Raw genomic sequence first — 21,827 nt, 5'->3', positions numbered from 1 at the left:
AAAGTAAGATAAAAACAGAGAGGAAGGCAAGCCATAAGAGACTCTTAAAACAATTTTTTTTTTTAAATGTTTATTTAGTTTTGAGACAGAGAGAGACAGAGCATGAGCAGGGAAGGGGCAGAGAGAGAGAGGGAGACACAGAATGTGAAGCAGGCTCCAGGCTCTGAGCTGTCAGCACAGAGCCTGACGCAGGGCTCGAACTCACAGACTGTGAGATCATGACCTGAGCCGAAGTCGGACGCTTAACCGACTGAGCCACCCAGGCACCCCAAGAGACTCTTAAATACAGAGAACAAACTGAGGGTTGATGGAGGGGTTGTGGGTGGGGGTTAATAGGTAATGGGCATTAAGGAGGGCTCTTGTTGAGCATGGTGTGATATATGTAAGTGATGAATCCCTATATTCTACTCCTGAAACCATTATTACACTATATGTTAACTAACTTGGATTCAACTAAAATTAAAAATCCAAAAAGGAAGAGTCTCCTGTAAACAAAAATAAAGTTGAATCATGTTTGCATAAAAAAACAAAACAAAATAAAACAAAAAACCCCCGCACTGTGAAAGTCACTGTTCAGAAAATGAAGAAACAAGCCACAGACTGGGAGACAATATTTGCAAAACACATATTTGGTAAGAGATTAGTATCCAAAAAACACTAAGAACTTTTAAACCCAACAATAAGAAAATAATCCAATTTAAAAATGGGCAACAGATCTGAACAGACATCTCACCATAGATGATATATAGATGGTAAATAAACACATGAAAAGACAATGTCATATGTCACTAGGGAATTGCAAATTAAAACAACGAGATACCCACTACACACCTATTAGAATGGCTAAAATCCAAAACACTGATAATACCAGATGCTGAACAACGTGGAGCAACAGGAACTCTTACTTATTGTTGGTGGGAATGCAACCACTTTGGAAGACAGTTTGGCAGTTTCTTATTTGTAAAAAAAAATTTTAATGTTTATTTATTTTTAAGAGAGAGGGAGGGAAGGAGGGAGGGAGGGAGGGAGAGAAAGAGAGAGAGAATGTGAGTAGGGGAGGGGCAGAGAGAGAGAGAGAGAGAGAGAGAGAGAGAGAGAGACAGAATCTGAAGCAGGCTCCAGGCTCTGAGCTGTCAGCACAGAGCCGGACGTGGGGCTGGAACTAGGGAGTGGTGAGATCGTGACCTGAGTCGAAGTCGAATGCTTAACCGACTAAGCCACCCAGGCGCCCCCAGTTTCTTATAAAACTAAACACACTTATCATTTTATACTCACTAGGATGGCTATTATATAAAAAAAGTAAAATGAATAACAAATATTGGTGAAAGTGTGGAGAAATTCGAAACCTCATGCAATGTGTTGGTTGTGCAAAATGGTATAGCTTCTGTGGAAAAGTATGGTTGTTCCTCAAAATGTTAAACATAGAATTACCATCTGACGCAGCAATTCTATAACTAGGTATGTGTGCAAAAGAACTGACAAGAGGTACTGAAATAGATACTTGTACACCAGTGTTCACAGCAGCATTATTCATAATAGCCAAAAGGTAGAATCAACCCACCTGTCCATGAACAGGTGAATGGATGAACAAAATGTGTTATATCCAGACAATGGATAAAAAAAGACTTAAGTTCTAATACATGGTATGACTTGGATTAACTTTGAAAGCCTTTTGCTAAGTGAAATAAGCTAGACACAAAAGGGCAAATACTGCATGATTCCACTTGCCAGAGGTATCTAGAATAGGTAAATTCATAGTGACATAAATGAGAGTAGAGGTTACCAGGGGCTAGAGGGATGGGGGAGAAATAGGAAGTAATTATTTAATGGGTACAGAGTTTCTGTTTGGGACAATGAAGAAGTTTGGGAAATAGTGGCAGTGATTATATCAGTACACTGTTAATGTACCTAATACCACTGAATTTTACACTTAAAAAATGGTAAAATTTTATGTTTCTATTTTAGCACCATAAAAACTTATGACACAGCCTCCCCCCCCCCCCCCCCCAAAAAAAATTAGGTTGTAGACCTCAGCTATTGAGGAGTTAAGAATCTCTGGGTATTTGGGCAGCTCTTAGTTCTAAATCTGCCCCTATTCTTTTTTTTCTTTTAATTTTTATTTATTTCTTTTGAGAGAGAGAGTACAGGAGCAGGGGAGGGACAGAGAGAGGGAGAGAGAGAGAATCCCAACAGACTCTGTGCTGCCAGCATGGAGCCCGACACAGGGCTCAATTCCATGAATCGTGAGATTATGACCTGAGCTGAAATTAAGAGTTGGACGCTCAACCGACTGAGCCACCCAGGCGCCCCTAAATCTGTCGGTTCATACATACCTCCTCTAACTGTTTTTTAAGATCCATTATTTCTTTTCTGTATCTTTTCAGGAGAGCTTCATCACTTGATACCTCATTAACATAAGGAGTATTCTTCATATATTTGGCAGTGCTGGCAAACTGGGGAAAATACAAGAGTGTTAAGTGTTCAACATCAAAAAAATTAATAATATTTAGGTTTCTTATAATTACGTTTTATAAAGAAAGATCAATCCTCTTCCCAGGTGGCTTAATACTTTTGGAAACAGAGAGTATTCTCTATCCTTGTAACTTACCCTGGCTGCTAGTCTTCAGAAGAGTCAGGGAAATATCTTGAAGACATATGCCAACAGAGAACCTACAAATACTGGCTTACTAGAATCCCACCCACCTCTCAAAGTCAAGAGCAAATGCTCCCTCTACTCTGAAGCTTTGCTTCCAGTGGAAAGTACCTCTCCTTCCTCTGAACTCTATTCCATTTATTAACAGTTAATTAATCCAAGCCAATCACGTTGGAAGACAGGTCTTATCTTCCTTATAGTACTTTAAGATTTTTTTTTTTAATGTTTACTTATTTTTGAAAGAGAGAGAGAGCACGAGCAAGGGAGGTGCAGAGAGAGATGGTGACACAGAATCCAAAGCAGGCTCCAGGCTCTGAGCTGTCAGCACAGAGTCCGATGCATGGCTCGAACTCACGAGCTGTGAGATTGTGACCTGAGCCAAAGTCAGACACAACTGGCTGAGCCACCCAGGTGCCCCTTCCCTATATGACTATAAATTGTGAAGTCAGGGACTGTACTTTCTATCTTTGTTTCTTTCGTACTACCTTGAGCCAGTGCTCAATAGCTATTTAAAACAATGTTTCTTAGAGTGTATCAGATGTAACTTTAAGTGGGTCCATGAAGGTGACCATTAAATACCATTGAACCCTTGACTGAGATGGCTATTCTATTGACATTTCTCATTTTTCCTTTTTTTTTTTTTTAACAGAAAATGTAAGCCTTAGGCTCAGAGCAAAGGCAATCAACAATGAGCTAGCAGGAATTTAAGAGTTATTTTATTATAAACACACACACATATATGTGTTTTTTGGGGTACCTATTTGTTGAAAGTGATACTAGTTTTTCATTCATGGGATTGAGATAAAGTTTCCTTCTACAATAAATAAAGTAGAAAAAGTGACTTTCTTAAAGAGAAATGTATCAGTATAATAGTGTTGGATACAGCAAAACTGTGGAGGTGGGATATGAATAATTGAAATTTGGGAAAATTAAGGAATACTATTTAGTAGACAGTATACCAATTTTATCGTAATAGATATAGTATGTCATTAAAAAAAAAAAACAAAAAACCCTAATGTTAGTGGGTAATTTTTTCTTCTTAAAGAGGATTCCCCACTCCCCCCCCCCCCCCCCCCCGCCCCGGCCTGAATATTGAAATAAAAATCAAACTTACCTGTAGAGTAGTAAGGGTTTCATCAAAAGACACTGGAGTAATTGTGCAGATAATACGTGTTTTTGCATTTCCTCCCAAAGAATTCTGGAGAATTCGTGTTAATTTACTGTCCCGGTAATTTATGAAACCACTTAGTGAGAAAGGAGTTTGGGGAAAAAAAAACCAGTAAGAATTTTTATTTAACAAAAGTGGTTGGTTTTTAATGCAGAACCTTAAATTAGCTACAATTTAAAAATTAATTCTTTATAGGTTACATGAGGCAGATCAAAACTACTCAGTAAAAAATATTTAAAATAGAAAGCAAATTTAGGAAGTTGTAGTCATATATTTAAGAAGCTAAGCATGCTCACAGAATCGCAAAAGCTTTTGAACATATTGAAGAAATCAGTACGTTTGAGTGTCACTGAAGTATTAAAATTCTCAACCTAATGAAAAATGTAAGCATTAATAGGTAAATGTACAATGGAATAAACTTACCCAACTTGTCCATCGCTAAGTTTCTTGATCACTTGTCCCAAAATAAATAAACTGCGATTTATATTACAGCCTTCCTTGAGTCGCACACCTGCATTTATTAAGCAAACATAAAAATGAAAACTAACCTCTGTATTAGATGATTAACTCATTTATCAATAAATTGTAAGAGAAACTAGAAATTAAAGGGTTAGATGATAAAGTCTGTGCTTTGGATTAGATCTGAGTCCACCTTTAATACCACTGGTTGAGCTCTTTCCCTGTTCCTCCTACCTAGTAAGTGAATCAGAAAGGTCATCACCTCAGAGAAAGAGCAAAAAGAAAATGATGGCTAAGAAAAAAAATCAGAGGGAAGTAAAGTTCATTTCCCCCAAGAGCCTAATTCCCCAGTTCAAATCTATTTTTTCCAAACCTCCAAATATAGGCAACTATAGACTTACAACCAAATTAATTCCTATTAGGTGCACAACAAAGTTCTTACTTTTAAACTAATATGCTCTCATGAGTCATATACCCCCCCAAAAAAGTACACTGAAAAAGCTCTTTCTCCTATGCTCCATTCAACCAGTTCCTGTCCCCCTACGAGAAAATCACTTTTCTTAGTTGACTCTTGTAGAGATTTTTAGAAATTCAAGTTCATATATGTTTATTTCATGTTTACACAAAGAGTAGCACACTATATATGCTAATTTGCACTTTGTTTTTTTTCACTTGGCAATATATCAGTAAACACTGGTGTTTTTATCTTTTATAGCATAAAATTCCATTATATGGACGTATTGAAATTTATTTCCTCAGCACCCTGTTGAGGGTCATGTACGTTTTCAATATACCACATATATAAAAGGTACTACAACAAATAGTTTTGAACAGCTGTTATTTTACAGATGCATTTTTCAGCTATTGCTCTAACAAGCCAGCTAAAACAACAAGCATTTATTTCTTGTTTACAGATTGGAGGATCCACTGCTTTGGTGAATAGAGACCATGCTCAGAGGAGTGTCTCTGTGTCAGGCTGTAGGAAATAAACATAGAAAGGTTTGACATCTTCATGATCTTAAAACTTCCCATCTAAGTATGCTTTTCCATTTGTTTAAGTATTTGATTACATCCTTTAGGTCTGTTTTAAAGTTTTCTTTATTTTGGTCTTGTGTAATTTGTGTTGAGTTTTTTTTCCTAGATATTAGATCTTTTAAGTCATTATTGTAAATGGAGTCTTTTTGTACACTAAATATTCTAACTGGTTGTTGTTTGTATTAGGAGTTATTAATATCGTATATTAATTTTGTACCTGACTACCTTCCTGAATTTCCTTACTAATTATGAAAATTTAGATGGTTTTCATGGTACTTTCAGCTTTGTAGCTATACAATCCTACCAATTGCATAGTTTTAGCTTTTTAATTGATGCTATAGTAGCCCCAAATAGATAATTTGCTAGATATGGAAGCTGCTTTTTACATTAAAGAGTCTTGTCACAAACTTACTATCTTTATTAGTTTCTAAAATGCAAGGTAGCACTTCTTTATTCTGTAAAAGAACAAGATAACACTTAGGCCAAAACATTTATGAGTTTCCATTACCTTCAGCGCCTGTTTGAGCAGCTCTTTCACTGCCTGCAAGATCAACCAAATTCTGTAAGATAGATGGAAATGAAACTTTAGGAAGGGTAACTTGAAATAAAATCCCAATGACTGAAGGAAAAATTTTAACACATGGTTTATCAGCATACCCCATCTGTATGCTGGTCTCTCGCTCCACCGGTTAGGGCCTTAACATTTTTGGGTCAAACTGATGTGCATACTTTGTTCCTGCCTTATAACATAGCCTCCATAATGTTGTCAGAATAGATTCTCTATTTACTACACAAAGTTCAAAACCTTACCATGGTGAATATAATTCTTTACAATCTGGCACTTGTGTTCCTCCAGCTTTAAATCCACACATTACTCACTCTGAATTCTAGCTGACCTATTCACTATGCCCTAAATGCTTCATGTACTTCTATGCTTCCAAGAGCTATCTTTTGCCATTCCCTTTGTTTAGTTAGTTCTAATTTTCTAGACTGTCCCTATTCTTTACTCAGGACCAAAGACAACTGTTACCTTCTTAGTGAAACTTTGCCATCTTTATCCTTCCTCTCTCACACCTTGATCTGCTCTTTCAATTGTGTACTCAAGGGTTTTAAAGATACAACTTACTCTTCAGCACTTACTGTGTTGAGCTAGTCATCTGTGTCTCTGCCTACACTGTAGCATCTTTAAAAGCATGGGCCTCTCCTTCATTTCACAAATATTGTTGACAACAAGTGACTGCCTGTCATGCTCCAGGCAGTTTGTTAGGTACTAGGGATATGGCAGTGAATCAGACATGTAAGTTCTCTGCTCTCATTGAACTTTTATTCTACATGGGGCAGGCTGGGGAGAGGAGAAAGTTGGTGAGAAACAAGAAAAAGATAAGAAATGCATCATGGCAGATAATTTTTTGTTGTTTTATTTATTTATTTTGAGAGAGAGCGAGAGAGGGACAGAGAGAGGATCCCAAGCAGGCTCTGTGCTGTCAGTACAGAGCCCGAAGTAGGGCTTGAACTCACGAACTGTGAGATTATGACCTGAGTTGAGATCAAGAGTTGGATGCTCAAGGGACTGAGCCACCCAGGTGCCTCATTAGAGATAATTTAAATAGAGTGCTGGAAGGGGAAAGAGGAAGGTACAGAATAGGTTCTTTGGACTTGATGGCAGGGAAGTCCTCCCATTAAGCTAGAATCTGGAAAGACAGAGAAGAGGGGCCCAGCCATGCAAAGCCTATGGGAGCCATACTCCAGATAGAAAGAACAGCTAGTATACCCAGTCACAAAGCAGAAATAAGCTTGGTGTGTTCAAAAAATAGGAAGGACAACAGAGTTGGTGAAATGGAGTTGGGACAAGACTGGGTCAGAGAAGTGGGTAGGGGTCAGATGGAATGGGGCATGGTAAGCAAGAGCAAGAAGTGTGGATTTTCTAAATGTGATGGGAAACGGTTTAAGCAAGAGAGTGACAGACATTTTGGCAGAGAAGGGTGAAAAGGGTGGGTGGGGAAGGACTGGAGAGAGGCAAGAGTGGCAGCAGGGAGCCCATTAGGCTCGTGTAGGAATCTGAGCAAGAGGTGAATGGTGGCTTGGACTAGTAAGGTAGCATGGGAAACAGTAAGTGATGGAGGGATGTGTTCCTTATTCTTCTAATCTCAGAGCCTGGTACTATGCTCAGAACATGATGCAGTCTCAGCAAATATTCTCAATGCATTAAAACAAAGTCAGAGACTTTCACGGATGGGCAGTAATTATGCACTCCTGCTTTAATTATGTCCTATCTCAGACACTACTTTCTCTAAAATACTCAGTCTAATCTTTCTGGTGTAGCATCTACTACAGAAGACCTAGATAAATAATAAAGGGGCAAAGTAGTGATGAAGGCAGCATGAATTGAGGAATAAAAATGGGAACAAATATTGGTGTTCAAAGACACCAAGAGGCACCAATCTATCTGAGAGAGGGCTCACGTGGAGTAGAGGGAAATCAAATTAGGTTGGTTGAGAGTGGCCAGAATTTGCCAAAGGATGCAACATAACAAAAGCAGTACTTAGTAACATTAGAAATCTGCCAGCAGACCGCAGAAAGGAAGACCAGAGTCATAGAGCCAGGTCAGGAGATGAGGACCTAAATGAATGTGATGCCCATGGGAATGCTGAATAACAAAATGCTGATGAATGGACACAAAAAGGGGAAGGCTGAAAAAGATGAGTCGGAACTGACTCGGGTCTAACCTATCCTCGGGTGACCAGGATAATGTTGGTACTACTGGAAAAAAGGAATATTCACTATGATAGAAAGAAATTAATTTTGTTTTTAGACACACTGAAGTTTGAAGTAACAGTGAGACACACAATTATAATCATCTTTATAAAGACATGAATTAGAGCTCAGAGACTCTAGATAAAATACTTGACTGTCATCAATACAGAAACGATAACAGAATGTCTGAGGGCAGACGCAGGAAGCAAGAAAGGCGACAGCAGAACACTCCTATGTTTTAGACAGTAGAGTAGGAGAAAGAAATCCCACAAAGGGAACAGAGAAGAAGCAGAGCCAAAAGGACCTGGATATTATGAACCAGAAAGATCAGAAGACGCTAAAAAAACAAAACAGAACAAAACAAAACAAAACAGAGCCAGAAAATGATCTTTTGAGGAAGACTTCTTTCCAAGAAGATACTTACAATAAGTAGAAAGGCTGAAGGGTTGGACCAGATGGTATCTATATTTTTTTTTTAAATTTTTTTTAACATTTTATTTATTTTTGAGACAGATACAGAGCATGAACAGGGGAGGTTCAGAGAGAGGGAGACACAGAATCTGAAACAGGCTCCAGGCTCCGAGCTGTCAGCACAGAGCCCGACGCGGGGCTCGAACTCACGGACCGAGAGATCATGCCCTGAGCCGAAGTCGGCCGCTTAACCGACTGAGCCACCCAGGGGCCCCAGATGGTATCTATATTCCCTAGACGATAGAGTGTCAAAGTATATAAAAAAGTCATCAAGTTGATTACTGAACATGTCGAGAGTATTAAAGAAATTATTAAAAGTTAAAATTATAGTGAAATATCACAGATTGGGTTTAGAAAACAAAACAGAAGTTAGGTTTTGTGTTTTATTGTTAAATTAAAGCAAGACCATCTACTAAAATAAATTTTATATTGGTACGGTAAAATAACTGAGGTGAACAAGAATTAGAATTTATTAAGACTCTGATTTTTCAAATCTGTAAGTGAATAATTAGAGATTTTTTATTTTTTTTTCCTGAAGTTTTCAAGAATAATCTTAAATCATATCCTACATGAAGCTAAGAAATTTAGACCCTGAAGACAGAAATAAAGCAATATTGGCAAGGAACAGGAAGCAAGCACAAAAAAAAGAGAACTTCTTCAGTGCAACAAGAAGGAAATGGTGGCTTACTTATGTAGAAAAAAGAAATGTTTACATCATGCTTATATTCACTATTCAGCAAACAAGTACTCAATATAAACTACGTGTACTGTGTTGGGGCTATCAAGATGAATAAATGTCTTTCTTCCCTTCAAGGGATTTACAGTCGTAAACACAATGTTTATAATATAAAACACTTCCTGGGGCGCCTGGGTGGCTCAGTCGGTTAAGCGGCCGACTTCGGCTCAGGTCATGATCTCGCGGTCCGTGAGTTCGAGCCCCGCGTCGGGCTCTGTGCTGACAGCTCGGAGCCTGGAGCCTGTTTCAGATTCTGTGTCTCCCTCTCTCTCTGACCCTCCCCCGTTCATGCTCTGTCTCAAAAATAAATAAACGTTTAAAAAAAAAAAAATTTCCTTATTTCATTTAAGAATGAACTTGAATAATGTGATTTACTTTTTAACCATCCCAGTTAGGTTTTTGTTGATCTCACGAGTCTCAATTCTTTTGGCTGAGACAAAACAACAGCAACAACAATACCAAATCGCCCCCACCCCCGTTTCAAGAATATACTCTTAAATGTGTACGGAAAAACTCTTCCCCAAGAACTCTGGTTAGGAAAAGTGCTTCGCTCTAAATTTTAGGAGACAACAGCAATAACATAACAGGAAGAAAGATGCTCTGAATTCGTCCGATGTTTCAGCTTGTAATCTTATGTTTATAGATGAGACTAAACTACCAATTTATAGGTGTTTTTGCCTGTTTAGTTCAGTTAACAGTTCTTATGAAACCAAACATCCAGCAGCCAAATTAAATTATGGTTTGGCCCATGTGGTACGGTATCATAGTCCATCAATACTCACCAAATGGGACACCTTGACGGATCCGTCACAATTGGAAGGTTCCCCTTTCTCTCTACTTTCCAAAATCTAGACAGAAAAGACAACTTGTAAAAAATCAGTGCATTTCTAATTGGAAAGGCCAAACAGAGAGTTACCTACCATCCTAAAAATGGTATGAGAACGACTGCTTCTTTGATTCATTTTTGTAATTCCATAATGTCTGTTCTCTGTGAAAAGGGAGTCATATTTCAGGTGTGTATATTAAAATCAAAGAAAAATATTGACTTTTTTTAGAGTGAAAAGTGTGATTTAAAGCCTAAATACATTCAACTGAATAGTTTTTACAAGTGTTTTGGAAAAATACAGTATAAAGTCTTACTCTCTCCTTTTGTGATCCACTTCAAAGCCATTTCTGATGTATAAACAACTTCTTCTGTGAGATCAGCCACATATACATTCCTCTGAAACAAGGTTAAGAATAGAGAAGTCACTAAAAAGTTGCATCTCATAAGAAGGTGTGAGCTAGTATAGAATTCACATGCAGAAGTTACAAATGGAAAATGGATGAAAATAACAAGTAAACAATGATATATACAATTTATTTCTGTACCAAATTCTAACCTGATACTTCCATTTTGCTCTTTTTTAGGGGGCACTTATACCAAAATATCACGGTTGTCAGTGTTTAAAAACGATACATGTTGCTCATATGCTATCTCTATAAACACTTAAGAAACAAAAAAATAAACCATACAAATAGGAGACAGTTTAAAAAATACAGAAATTAAAGGTAAATATTCAAGAACATGAATCCCAATAAGCAAGACTATTTTTAGAACCACACTAACTCTGTTACTCACGTTGAAGTCTTCCCGAATTATTAAAGGCTTCATTTTTTGAGTGTCACAGAGTAAGTCTGTAATGGTTTCATTGTATATCTCCATGTAAGACACACGTAAGAGAAATTCTCTGTCAGGAAACTAGCAGAAAAAAAATATGTAAAACATCAGAGGTCATCCATTTATGAAAACCTAATACTGAATACTTATGTGCTAATATTAAATATTAAAACATTCTGAGAAATTATCTTTGTAAAGCAAACAACAAACAAAACCTCATGTCGTTTTATATCCACAATAAACACAAAAATATAAAAACATGTTTCAGTAATAATGGAAAGTATAGTATCAAAAAATTAGAAGAGGAGAGTGCCTGGTCCAACTCTCTGAACTCAAAATAAAACCTACCAATGGATGTTCAAATAAGAACATTAAAAATCATTAAAACAGTAATGAAAAAACAAACCTAAAACCAGCTCTTAATTAACTAGGTTGCTTATTCTGGCCTTCTGCTTTCCTTGTCTTTTTTCTACATCTACTTTTCTGTTTTTTTTTTTTTTTTTTTTTTTTTAATTAAAAAAATTTTTTTTAACATCTATTTATTTTTGAGAGAAAGCATGAGCAGGGGAGGGGCAGAGAGTGAGAGGAAGACAGAATCTGAAGCAGGCTCCAGGCTCTGAGCTGTCAGCACAGAGCCAGATGCAGGGGTAGAACCCACCAACCATGAGATCATGACCTGAGGCAAACTTGGACGCTTAACTGACTGAGCCACCCAGGCACCCCTCTCTGTTCCTTTATAAGCACTGGTAGCAGGGAGCCTGGGTGGCTCAGTCAGTGGGCATCTGACTCTTGATTTCGGCTCACAGTTCATGAGATCGAGCCCCTTGTCAGGCTCTGTCCTAACAGCGTGGAGCCTGCTTGGGATTCTCTCTCTTTCTTTGCTCCTACCCTCTCTTGCGCACATTCATTCCCTGTCTCAAAATAAATAAATAAACATTAAAAAAAAAATCACTGGTAGTTAAACAAAGACAACGAGGAGCTAACCATTCTGGTAAGATTTTCCTGTTCCTCAACACCCACTTTTTGGTGTGATTATTACTGTTTCAGGATTCAAGGAAAAGAATGAAAGAACTTTAAGCTCTACACAGTAAGTTTGTGGGGAAATAAATGAATCTGTTATGCCTTCTTTACCCATGGCTAATTAAGAGATAACTGTAAATCTACTTCCTTTCATCATTATAAGAAAATATATTAAGGTTTTCATCCTACTATTACTACTTTTCCCTTTATGTACCAGAAATTTACCTAAGTTATTTACCTTTTTAATTTTTTGGAAAATGTCATGAATTGCCCTGGGTATTACTCCCAAATAATCCTCTGAACCCATCATGGTATATGTTTTTCCTGAAGCAGTCTGCCCATAGGCAAATATGGTACCTGTAAAACCAAAACACACACACACATGCAAAGATTAAAAATGAATCTGTAAGATGTGAAACTATCAATACTTGAACAGAGAACCAATACCAAAATATTTCTACAATGAATACAAACCATTGTAGCCTTGTATGGCAGAATCTATGATTGGTACTGCTATTTCTTCATACACATTTTTAGTAGTTTCATTACTATGAAAGACGCGATCTAAAAAGAAAAAAACACATATACAGAAGTTAAATCAAACAAACCAACTTTGTTTTCATTCTTAGTAGTTGTCCAAAGAAATAAAATGGTCAGGATATGATAAGATAAAATATTTAAGACACAATATTCTCTTCACCTTATTGGTCCTCTGAAAAAATATTTCTCTATAAGGTAAGATGTGTTGGTCTTCACACAGAAAAAATACAAGTCAGACTTCTCAGCTATTCTATGTGCTTTTAAGAGTCAGCAGGGCACAGTGGCTGAATACAGGGTTATCGAATCAGACTCTGCAAATCTGGTTCCACCATTTATAAGCTGCGTGACTTCGGGTAAGGTGGTTGATGCCTTTGTGCCTCAATTACCCAATCTGTAAAATGGATATGAATTCTCTTCCTCATAGAATTATTGTGAACCTATAGTCAATACTTAGGAAATATGAACTATTACTACTGAGAAATTTTAAGGTTTATAACATATTTAGCAAGAAGACCTAGCTCAAACTAAAATAAGAAATGCACACATATGGAAGAAGAGACCTAACAAAGCTGAAATGTTACAAGGAATGACCAGTTGGCTGGCTGCTTAAGGAGGCTGGGTTTAGAGTACATTTGTACTGATGAATTCACTAGTCTAGGCTGTGGTTCTCTGCTAATTTTGTTAGCATAATTAGCACATTAAAAATGGACTACTCTTTCAATGGTAGACTCATATTAAAAAGCTCACAAGAAATGCATTTCTAAATCAGGAGGGAAATGCATCCACGTGCAATGAGAAATTCAGTGATCACATGGTTTGCATCACGGCAACACATTTGCCCTGTTGGCAGAGCTCTATGGAAAATCAAAGTGCCATCTGAAGGCTGCTTAGGGGTTATGATATCAGAGCAAGGACAGATGGCAGGATAATTCAAATCTTAATGCCATTTGCTTTAGATAAGTGGATAAGTCCAAATCCACGATGGGCATACATGGCTACAGAGAACCCATAGATCATGAGTCTGAATACCTGTGCATCCCTCTCTCTTGGTTTTATAATCTCTGGCATTTATTGTACTACCTTTTTAAAAATTATGTTAATACTCTAAAACAAGTCCTTTACCAGAAATTGTTTTCTCTTCTTTACATCTTTGCTCCAAAACCTTTTATGATGGCTTTCTAGCTTAATGCTAGTTCAACATCCTAACCATTCTTACTCCCAGAGTTGTTGAGAGGGCCTCACTGTTGCCCTGAGGTGCCTAAGTGACAGCATGCTAGTGAGTCTGATTCTTCCATTTGCTAGCTGTGTGACTCTAGGCTTATTTCAGTTACTCTGAAATGGAAAGGCACACCTACCACATAAGCTTGTTATGAGGATTAAATGAGTTAATAAATATGACATGCTGGGGGCGCCTGGGTGGCGCAGTCGGTTAAGCGTCCGACTTCAGCCAGGTCACGATCTCGCGGTCCGTGAGTTCGAGCCCCGCGTCGGGCTCTGGGCTGATGGCTCAGAGCCTGGAGCCTGTTTCCGATTCTGTGTCTCCCTCTCTCTCTGACCCTCCCCCGTTCATGCTCTGTCTCTCTCTGTCCCAAAAAAAATAAATAAACGTTGAAAAAAAAAAAATTAAAAAAAAAATAAATATGACATGCTGAAAACTGTATCTGGCACAGTGTCAGCAGTAGACCCATATTAAACCAATATACAAATCACCTGAGTCAACGTTCAGGGCCTCCATGACCTTCTGCCCCAGTGTCGGTGGTACCCTTTTAGAAACCTAGACTAGTTATGTCCCACTGTAAATCTCACAAAGCTTATGCTGTCACAAATGTAATTACTTGTTTAAAGCCTCTCTCTCATCATATGAGAAGTTCCACAAAAGCAGGGGTAGGTCTTTGCTGTATTTTAGCAGACAAAGAAGGAATATCTTCACTACTTATTCTTTAAAGAATTTTCTTAAAAATAATTGTGGAAAGTATATACTAAAATCAAAGATCTTAAAGATGACTTGATACCAAGCAACATATTTTAGGCTTATGGGGTTTTAGGCCACAAATACACTAATGAATAAGAGGAAAAAATGTTAGTTTCAACCTTGAGGCACTATGACTATAACTGCATTTTTAAAAATATAATTTATTGTCAAATTGCCTAACATATAGTGTGCTCTTGGTTTTGGGGTAGATTCCCGTGGTTCATTGCTTACATACAACACCCAGTGCTCATCCCAACAAGTGCCCTCCTCAATGCCCATCACCTATTTCCCCTTCCCCCATCAAGCCTCAGTTTGTTCTCTGTATTTAAGAGTCTCTTATGGTTTGCCTCCCTCCCTCTCTGTAACTATTTTTTTCACTTTCCGTTCCCCCATGGTCTTCTGTTAAGTTTCTCAGGTTCCACACATAACTGCATTTTAAAGAGCAATTTATTATCTTATTTATCATACATGATGGATGAACAATTTTTGAGTTTTTACTAATACAGTTTACACAAGGCCTCGTCTGATCTTTAATGACAAATCCAGTATTATGGATAAGCCTTTTGTAGTCCTTATAGGAAAAGGATAATATATTAACTTTTGATGCTATTATAAGCTTACCAAAATTGAAGGATTTACTGCCATCAACTTGATAAATAGCATTATTGTCAGTTTTCCAGTAAATTTGGGTATCTCCTCCAAGAGCTTCTTCTCTGAAAGAATAAAAACACTGCATTTTAGTAAAACTGGTCATGGAATTCATGTCATATGGCAGATAATTTAAAAGATTCTGTCTTCTGAAAAATATTTTATTTTAGTTAATAAATAAATTTATTTATTTTTAAATGTTTATTTATTTTTGAGAGGGAGAGACAGAGTGTAAGCAGGGGATGGGTGGAGAGAGAAAGAGACAGAATCCCAAGCAGGCTCCAGGCTCTGAGCTGTCACAAAGCCTGACATGAGCCCCAAACTCACCAACTGTAAGATCATAACCTGATCTGGAGTCCGACGCTTATCTGACTGAGCCACCCAGGTGCCTCTTCTGAAGAATATTTTAAAAGATAGTATTGGGGAACCTGGGTGGCTCAGTCAGTTAAGTGTCGGACTCTTGGTTTCGGCTCAGGCCACGGTCTCATGTTTTGTGAGTTTGAGCCCCATGTCAGGCTCTGGGCTGTTGGTATGGAGCCTGCCTGGGATTCTTTCTCTTTCCCTCTGTCTCTGCTCCTCCTGCTCTCTCTCTCTTTTTCAAAATAAGTAAACTTAAAAAAAATAGTAGTATTGACTTATACTATATATGAGAAACATGGAAAATCTGCCTTTGAGGAGCCAAGACTTTTAAGTGGACCAAGACTTTTAACTCCTGCCTTCTCATGGGAGTTTCCTGGTGAAGTTCTTCATTTCTACCCTCCTACCTAGTACTGGTTGCTGAAAAGATACATTCAAAATGCAACTCTGATTATGTCACTCTTGCTCACAACTTTTAAAAAACATCTGAAATTCTTAACATGGCATACTAGATCTGGAACATGTTTATTTCTCTCTTCAACGTCATCTTGCTCTAAGTTCCTATACATGCCTAACTGCATATCAATTCTGACTGCATATCAGTCCCTTTCAAAAATAAGAGATTAAATATTGTAATTGTAACATAATGGTCTTCTAATGCATTAAGTAATGAGATATTTAAAAATAGGAAATTCCTCATTTATTAACACCTAGTGATATTTAACAAATATTTCTCAAACACAAAATATGTTAGTATTCTGGAGTGAGGGCCACAGATCAGAGAGAAGCAAAGACTTCATTCCCCACCCCCCTTCTTTTTTTCTCTGTAGCATGACTCCTGTAACATTATGTCAACTTAACATTCTGTATTTTTTACTTTATTTTCTGTCTGCCCACTAGAATGTAGATCCACAGGGGCAAGGATGTGTAGTAGAGTACACTGTACTAAAAAAAAAAAATCAGTATTGATAAATATCAGCCATTCAACGTTCTGAATGTTGAATTCAGTCATTGACTGAAGTCTTGAGTGCCTTTGAATACAATGCAACAAGGCAGACTAGTCCTTGCTCTCAAGAAGTACACAGTAATAAGGGAGAGGCAGTTAAGTGCAAAATGACAGATGAGTACAAATAAAAACCTTTCCGATACGACTTCCTTTAAGGAGTGGGGTGGGGTGGGGTGGGGAAGCGCATACGGGGAGAGGCAGTGCAGGGCTGGCGTTGAGGTCTTTAACGTTGGCGAGCCTGAGTTAACATCTGAAAGACTCCTACAGCTGGAAATTGTCTTCTAGATCTTCCGATCCTTCCTCTTGGCCACTACCAGATAAGGACACCGTGGCACAAAGGGGGTAAGAGGCCGAGATACCAGGCAGCAGGAAGGAGCAGCGAGGACTCACTCTGGGGCTCAGGCCCGCGCCAGAGGCCGCAGCTGGGACCCGGTCTCGGTCTGGCCCACCTACCTGCTGTTGAGCGGCCGGACCCGCACGCACACCGCGACAGCCCCTTCCTCCGCCATCCTGCCAGGCTAGATCCCAGGGAACTGGCACAGTTGTTCAGCGTCCCTTCTTCTGAGAGCACCGGCCGCCCCGCCTTTAAGTTTAAAATTTCCCAAACTCCGCGTCTGATTGAGCCGCGGCCTCGTGACGTCATGGGTTGTTCCACTGCACTCGGCGCGGGGGGCGCGAGGCCGGCGGCGCGTCCACGGATAAAAGGTGGAGGGGGGAATAAAGGATCTGGAAGAGAGTAGGGTAGGGAGTCACAGAGAGGAGATGGGGGAAGCAGGCGGCGAGCGGCTGTTTTGGCTGCAGCGGAGAGAACTATTATCTGCTAAAAGTCACTGAAATGTAGGCAGCTGTTTACAAACCTCACCCCTAAAGAGTTTGCCGTGTGTAGGAAAATAAGGCAGATACTTTTTTTTTCACAAAGAGTTAAGACCTTTAAATCCACCAACAGAATTAAGAATCTCCTAACAGCTTTTTAAAATTAAAAACACCTTAAAAGACAAGAATTGAAAGTCACTTCGCTGCCCCGAAACGTAAGAATCTTATTGTGCTCTTTAGAAACTCTGAGTTTTACGTTTTACATTTTCCTTTTTCTTTAAACTCCTATTTCCAATGGCTGTGAGTTCCTAAGAGGAGCTGTTTTGGAAAGAGAATTATTGAACACTGGAAAAACTCTTTGAGTAATACGGTGAACATTTATTAGCAAGAGTGGGAAAGTAATTCTAAATAATTCTTTCCTGGAAATAGTGCTATTTTCTTTTTAAAAAATATGTATCATAGTAAAGTGTTAACATTTTCTTTAAGAGTGATTTCATTCCCTTTCATAGTTGGTTTAAGGAGCTTCAGGAATTATTCTCTTTCCCTCACCAAAAATATGACCAGAAGTTACTAATAATTGTTTATTATTTAGAGGAGTAGAAAATTCTAGTGATGTAATAAAACTGTTTTGGGAGTAAATTTGGCAATATCAATAAAAAGTGGAAGATATTTATGCCCTTTTTACAGGCAATTCTGCTTTTAAGAATTTGTTTATACATGTATTTGAAGGACTGTGCAAGGATATATGTATATGGGTTGCAGGATTGCTTACAATAGCAAATGGCTGAAAACACATTAAGTGCCAATAAATAATAAATCTGAGACTAGTTAAATGGATGGAATATTATCAATAAAATGAAATGCTATGTAGCTGGTAAAAAGAATGATATAGCTCTTAATATGTACTTTAGAAAGCTGTTCAAGGTGTTTCATTAACTGATAGAAACCCAAGGTGTGGAATTGTGTACACAATATGATCTTCTATGATATTTTCAAAGGATATTTATGTGTCTAGATATGCATACATAATTTCTGGAAAGATACACAGAATATACCTAATTTCCTTAGAGAGGGAGGATGAGTTAGATAGTAAATCTACCTTCCACTGTGTAATATTTTATAATTAATAATATTTTAACCATGCAAATATCTAGTTGTTAAACTTGGAAAAACTAGTTAATGGAAAAAAAACAGTAAATAAAAATGAGTTTGAACATTCAGCTGTGAGCTAGTATAGGTTACTCTTTTTTTATTTTTTATTTTTTTAAAATCTTTTTTTTAATGTTTATTTTTGAGAGAGTGGGTGGGGAGGGGCAGATGTGCGCGCGCGGACACACACACACACACACACACACACACACACACAGAATCCGAAACAGACTCCAGGCTCTGAGCTGTCAGCACAGAACCTGACATGGGCCTCAAACCCATGGACCATGAGATCATGACCTGAGCTGAAGTTGGACACTTAACTGACTGAGCCACCCAGGTGCCCCTAGATTACTCTTTTTTTAAGGACTAAACCCTGATGATACTTGGCTGCACCTAATAAGACAGAGTTAAGAAAAATATATTTTAATTGCTTTTTAAAAAATGGTGGTGAAATATTGCACATATTTAGCTGAAGGGAAGGAGCCTATAAAGAGGAAGAAGGGACATGCAATTAATGAGAGAAAATCTCTGACAACACAAAGTGGGGTGGTTCAAGAGCACAGAGGAGGATTGGCCTTTCAGAGTTGTGCTCGTGATTGTGGCCATGCTAGTCTTTGCTGCCATCATCACAGCAGCTAACATTTAATGAGATTTACTATGTGTCAGGTGCTCTGGTGTATGCTCTGCATGCAGTTTTCCATTTAATTTTCCAAATATGTTCATAAAGAAATACTTATTGAACATCTACTATGTGCCAGATGTAGTTCTAGGATCTTATGATAAGAGGAGGTGCCACTTTTTTTTTTTTTGAAAGAGAGAGCACTCATGCTCAAGAGAGATGGGCAGAGGAAGAGAGAGAATCTTAAGAAGGCTCCATGCCCATCGGGGCTTGATCTCAAGACGATGAGATCATGACCTGAGCCAAAATCAAGAGTGGGACGTTTAGCCCACTGAGCTACCCGGGTGCCCCAAGGAGGTGTCACTTTAGATGGGATGCTCAAGAAAAGCCTAGGGAGGGGACTTTTGAGTTGAGACTTATATGAAAAGAATTAGCCATGCATGGGAGGGTAAGGATACCTCTTTTATTTGTCTCAGATAGAGGGACAAGTGAGTCAAAGAACTCAAGTCTTGTACAAGTTTGTCTTGTACATGTCTGAGGCATAAAAAGAAGGCCCCTGTGGCTGAAACATTTTGGGCAATGGAGAGAGGTATGTGGGGCCAGGTCCTGTGAAGTCTTGTGGGCCATGATAAAATGTTAGGCTCTTATTCCAATGGTGAGGGGAATCTAATGGAAGGTTTTAAGGAAGGGAATAAAAAGGGATTCCCTAATTTATTCAAACAAGATTTTCTTTTCTATTTCACTATGAAAATAGAAGCAGCTAGAAGACACTTTGCATTGACTCCTGCCAACCTGGTTACCCACCTGCTTGTCTGTGCCATTTACCTCATCCTCCAGATTGTAACTATGGGAACATCCTCTGTCCTCCACTCTGAAAATCTCTCCATGTTTGCTCTAGATCCTGCCCCTTCTGGCTTAATTTCTCTCTGTCTGATGTTGTCATTTCCCCTTCTCTAATAAATTGGTCTTTAGCAAACATTTGCTTTAGTTTCTCCCATCTTGGACATCTAATATTGGACAGCAAAATTAAACTTTTGCTTGGACAGCAAAATTAAAATGTCTAATACCAAATTCATGATCTTCCCCTCAAAACCTGGTGAATCTGCAGTTTTCCACAACTCAGTTAATGGCAGCTCCACCCTTTGTGGTTACCCGGACCACAAACTATGGAGTTACCATGCTCAACTTTTTTTTCTCAGAGTCTACATTTGGTGTTCTGAAAATTCTGTTGGGGCTACTTTGAGACTATTCCAGAATATGGCCATTTACTACAACTCCTGCTATCCATCTGGTCCGAAATACCATCATCTCTTACTGAACTCATCTCCATGTTTCTAGCTTTGCCCACCCCCACTGCCAGCCTATTCACAACACAGCAATTTGAGTGATCTTTTACAAATATAAGTTAGGTCATATTAATTCTCTCTTAAGACCCCCAGGGCCACCCCCAACCCCAATTTTTCTCAGAATGAGATTACAGTCTCAGCTATCTCCCTGACATGATACTGCCCCTTGCTACCCCTCTGGCCTTACCCCCTACCACTCTCTGTTTTGCTGTTTTCACTCCAGGCACACTGGTCTCTTGACAGTTTCTTGAATAGTAGTCAGGCTCCCTCTCTCTGAAGGCCTTTGCACTGGCTGTTCTCTGTCTGGTAGGCTCTTACCCTAGATATCTATGTTTTCCTTCTTCATTTAGATTTGGTATCTGCTCAGATGTCACCTTCTCAGAACTTTGTATAAAATAACAACTCTCTTGTCTGCTACTTCTCTTTCTTTATTCTTCTTTTAAAAGGTTACTTAAAACTTTCAGAAATAATATAAGTATTGATTTATGTATGTATTGTTTGTTTCTTCTCACTAGAGTGTCAGCTCTAACTAGTGGTTAGCAACATTTTTGTTTATACTTTACCTGTGCATCTAGAAAGAGACTTAGAAGGGTGCCTAGGTGGCTCAGTGGGTTAAGTGTCTGACTCTTGATTTTGACTCAGGACATGATCTCAAGGTTAGTGGGTTCCAGCCCCACATGGGGCTCCAGGCTGACAACACCTAGCCTGCTTGGGATTCTCCATCTCCCTCTCTTTCTGCCCCACCCCTGCTCATGCGTGCACACATGGCTGCGTACTCTCTCTAAAAAATAAATAAATAAACTTAAAAAAAAAGAGAAAGAGAATTAGAGTATAGTAAACATTCAATTAAAAACTTGTTTATTCAGTCACTTTATAAGTACTTATTAACAATTTCTGGGAAAGCTGCACAGAGGACAACTAATCTCCTTTGGAGCAGAGGCCTGTTAGAAAGTAGACCTACATTTCATTGTATACTATTTCATAATTATTAATATCTTAATTAATGAATATTATTTCTCTCAACTTTAAGAAATTAGCTAATAGATAAAAAACTGTATGTAAAATAGTCTACTCATTCAGGATTGGTTTTAACTAGTATAGACTACTTTAAATTATGAAGATGCTAGGGGCGCCTGGGTGGCTCAGTCGGTTAAGCCTCCGACTTCGGCTCAGGTCATGATCTCGCGGTCCATGAGTTCAAGCCCCGCATCAGGCTCTGTGCTGACGGCTCAGAGCCTGGAGCCTGTTTCAGATTCTGTGTCTCCCTCTCTCTCTGACCCTCCCCTGTTCATGCTCTGTCTCTCTCTGTCTCAAAAATAAATAAACGTTAAAAAAAAATAAAAAAAAATAAATTATGAAGATGCTAGGCTGTATCGAATAAGATAAAACAGAGTTAAGGAAAAGCTATGTTTTAAATT

The 21,827-nt window shown here is 38.4% G+C and overlaps 1 protein-coding gene across 7 annotated transcripts in view; it reads right to left on the bottom strand.

The window, feature by feature from the left end:
* Positions 1 to 17,062, bottom strand: part of CENPE (centromere protein E) — an 80,109-nt gene extending 63,047 nt beyond the window's left edge. For all 7 annotated transcript variants that reach the window (XM_086704483.1, XM_086704475.1, XM_086704476.1 and 4 more), the window contains exons 1-12: positions 16,933 to 17,062; positions 15,090 to 15,181; positions 12,431 to 12,520; positions 12,195 to 12,313; positions 10,898 to 11,017; positions 10,417 to 10,498; positions 10,197 to 10,264; positions 10,059 to 10,124; positions 5,824 to 5,875; positions 4,245 to 4,332; positions 3,768 to 3,897; positions 2,334 to 2,453 (exon numbers count right to left, since the gene is read on the bottom strand). In XM_086704483.1, coding sequence (XP_086560609.1) covers positions 2,334 to 2,453; positions 3,768 to 3,897; positions 4,245 to 4,332; positions 5,824 to 5,875; positions 10,059 to 10,124; positions 10,197 to 10,264; positions 10,417 to 10,498; positions 10,898 to 11,017; positions 12,195 to 12,313; positions 12,431 to 12,520; positions 15,090 to 15,181; positions 16,933 to 16,988 — 1,083 coding nt within the window. In that variant the 5' untranslated portion in view covers positions 16,989 to 17,062. The remainder of the gene's footprint in view (positions 1 to 2,333; positions 2,454 to 3,767; positions 3,898 to 4,244; positions 4,333 to 5,823; positions 5,876 to 10,058; positions 10,125 to 10,196; positions 10,265 to 10,416; positions 10,499 to 10,897; positions 11,018 to 12,194; positions 12,314 to 12,430; positions 12,521 to 15,089; positions 15,182 to 16,932) is intronic.
* Between the last annotated feature and the right edge of the window lie 4,765 nt (positions 17,063 to 21,827).

Source organism: Puma concolor, chromosome B1 (assembly GCF_028749965.1).
Source record: "Puma concolor isolate L17-30 chromosome B1, mPumCon1.1.hap2, whole genome shotgun sequence".
In the NCBI taxonomy this organism is placed as follows: Eukaryota; Metazoa; Chordata; class Mammalia; order Carnivora; family Felidae; genus Puma; species Puma concolor.
Note: the sequence above shows the minus strand (reverse complement) of the source record. Positions and strands in the feature narration are given on the sequence as shown.